This window comes from Aspergillus foveolatus, assembly GCF_047715535.1.
Source record: "Aspergillus foveolatus strain CBS 279.81 unplaced genomic scaffold BDW70scaffold_350, whole genome shotgun sequence".
NCBI lineage: Eukaryota > Fungi > Ascomycota > Eurotiomycetes > Eurotiales > Aspergillaceae > Aspergillus > Aspergillus foveolatus.
The window spans coordinates 1-2061 of NW_027396414.1; the positions used below are offsets into that span (position 1 = coordinate 1).

Below are 2061 nucleotides of genomic sequence, written 5' to 3' on the forward strand. Positions count from 1 at the left end.
TTCTAGAACCACCTCATACATAAACAAAAGAACTAGGGTTCGTTTCATTGTCACTTGCCAATTCTGAGCGGATTTTCATAGGCCAAGTACGTCACTGGACTGGGCAGACTGCCATTAGGGTGTTTCAACATGCACATAAATCGGCTAACCGAGCCGCCGTCACTGGAATCGGAGTGGACTGGAGAGTGCAGGCTAGGTAACTACATGTAGTTCGAGATCTTCAGGAAAATAATATTGACTTATTACACTATCTACCTAAGGGCCCGTAACATCCGATTCAACCCTTCCTCCAGAACATGCCGAGGATGCGCCATCACCACGCGGAACCAGCCCTGCTCTTCACTTGCATACGTAGCCCCAGAAGTCAAGTAAACCTTCTCACGTCGTGTGCGAGATAGAATTTCATCATCTGTCATTGTGGTGTCTTTCGCTATAGCCCCAAGATTTATCCACACAAAAAGGGCCGCGTTGGACTGTGTATATGGTATACCGTTGGCTCGACAGAACCCCGTGACGAATTGATAGCTTTCAGATAACCGTGCTCGATTCGTGAAAATAAAGCTATCCGTGATCATGTCGTTAGCAAGGAAAGAAGTTACTGCCTTATCTGCGAGGCTCGATGGGAAGCTGAAAAGTCTTCGGCTTGTTAGCTTGGCCTCTTTTCCGAAGAGTACTCACTTACGAGATGCTTTCACAGGCGTTCAGGAATTGGGGATTTGATTGACTAATGAGAACGCCGATTCGTAGGCCGGTTGCGCCGAAGTCCTGCGGCAATCGGTCAGTAATCATTTTGAAATAGGGCAAGGAGATATCTACCTTGCTCAGCCCCCAGACGGCGTGAATGAGTTGCGGGTCTACCAGATTATTTGTGTCGATTGATAAGACCGACGTAAATGATGTTGGATCGTCTATGGAAGGATTATGCCACACAGACAGTCCATATAGCTCATCGGAAATCAAGTGTATACCGAGGTTCTGACAAAGCCTCATGTAGCTCTTCAAGACTTCTTCCGGATAACAGCGCCCTGTGGCCAGTTAATCCATGGGTACTATGTCGGAGTATTTCAAACAGGGTAAAAGAGCGACATACCTAGCGGGTTATTCGGAGAACACAAGAGGATAGCCTTGACTTTCTTGCCCTCAAGCCTCGCTTGCTCCGCAACCTCTTCAAACCGCAAAATCGCATCCAAGCCCATTGGGTCTATATCGCCCATTGTAACTTCGAGTATGTTGACACTACTTCGTTAGCGGGGTTACAACAACGAAATAATGATCAAGAAAGTACACGACATACCCTGCACGATTCCCAAAAATGGATCTGAACGTCGTCCAGTAAGGTCGACCCACGAGCACATAGTCACCTGGATCGCACAGTGCCCAGGCACTGTTTTCAATGGCATTACTAGCCCCCGCTGTGATGCACATGTGTGATGGCTGTAGAGGCCTGTATGGCTGAAAATGGCGGTTCAGGAAATGGCACATGGCCTCTTTGAGCTTTTTGGAGCCGGTGAAGCCATCGCCGTAGGTCAGAGAGTGACTTTCCGCGGCTTTCTAGTGATGGCCGTCAATATTGGACGATAAGCGTGCGATTTGGAGGTAGAAAGCCCACCTGTGAGTTAATGAAGGACTTCATCTCAGTTTGCATCAACCCCTAATCGCATTAGTATGATGGTTGCTTAAATGATGGCCAGATCGTCCTACATTTTCTGCTAGTCCTATATTCACAATTCCATCCGGGTTTGATGGATCCCAGAGATTGTTGAGGACATCGAAAAAGACTGGCTTATTTGCCTCCAAAGCCAGACCTCGAGACGATAGATTGTTCGCCATCACGCCGACATAAAGCAGTCCTGGATATTAAAGAGGCAAAATACCAATAGTTAGTGGCCCACGGCACTATGAACGAGGTATAAGAAGATGTTGGCAGTCCGACCCACGTCAAAATTCAACGTTCCCGACATCTCCGATGCCCCTCGTTGTCTCCGATCGGAGAAGCTACAGTATGGATCCATCCATATCACGCGTGTACCCACTTTTGAATTCTCCCAGGCACTACGTACA

The 2061-nt window shown here is 47.8% G+C and overlaps 1 protein-coding gene across 1 annotated transcript; it reads right to left on the reverse strand.

Annotated features, from left to right (window-relative positions):
• Positions 1-251: 251 nt before the first annotated feature.
• On the reverse strand, positions 252-1870 carry BDW70DRAFT_169190 (pyridoxal phosphate-dependent aminotransferase; the record flags this gene model as incomplete). Its single annotated transcript, XM_073742622.1, has 7 exons — positions 1702-1870; positions 1610-1651; positions 1295-1551; positions 1091-1236; positions 817-1025; positions 683-765; positions 252-636 (listed from the first exon to the last, which is right to left on the reverse strand). Exons 1-7 carry the CDS (start codon positions 1828-1830, stop codon positions 252-254), a joined length of 1251 nt encoding a protein of 416 aa, XP_073590392.1. The 5' UTR covers positions 1831-1870.
• Between the last annotated feature and the right edge of the window lie 191 nt (positions 1871-2061).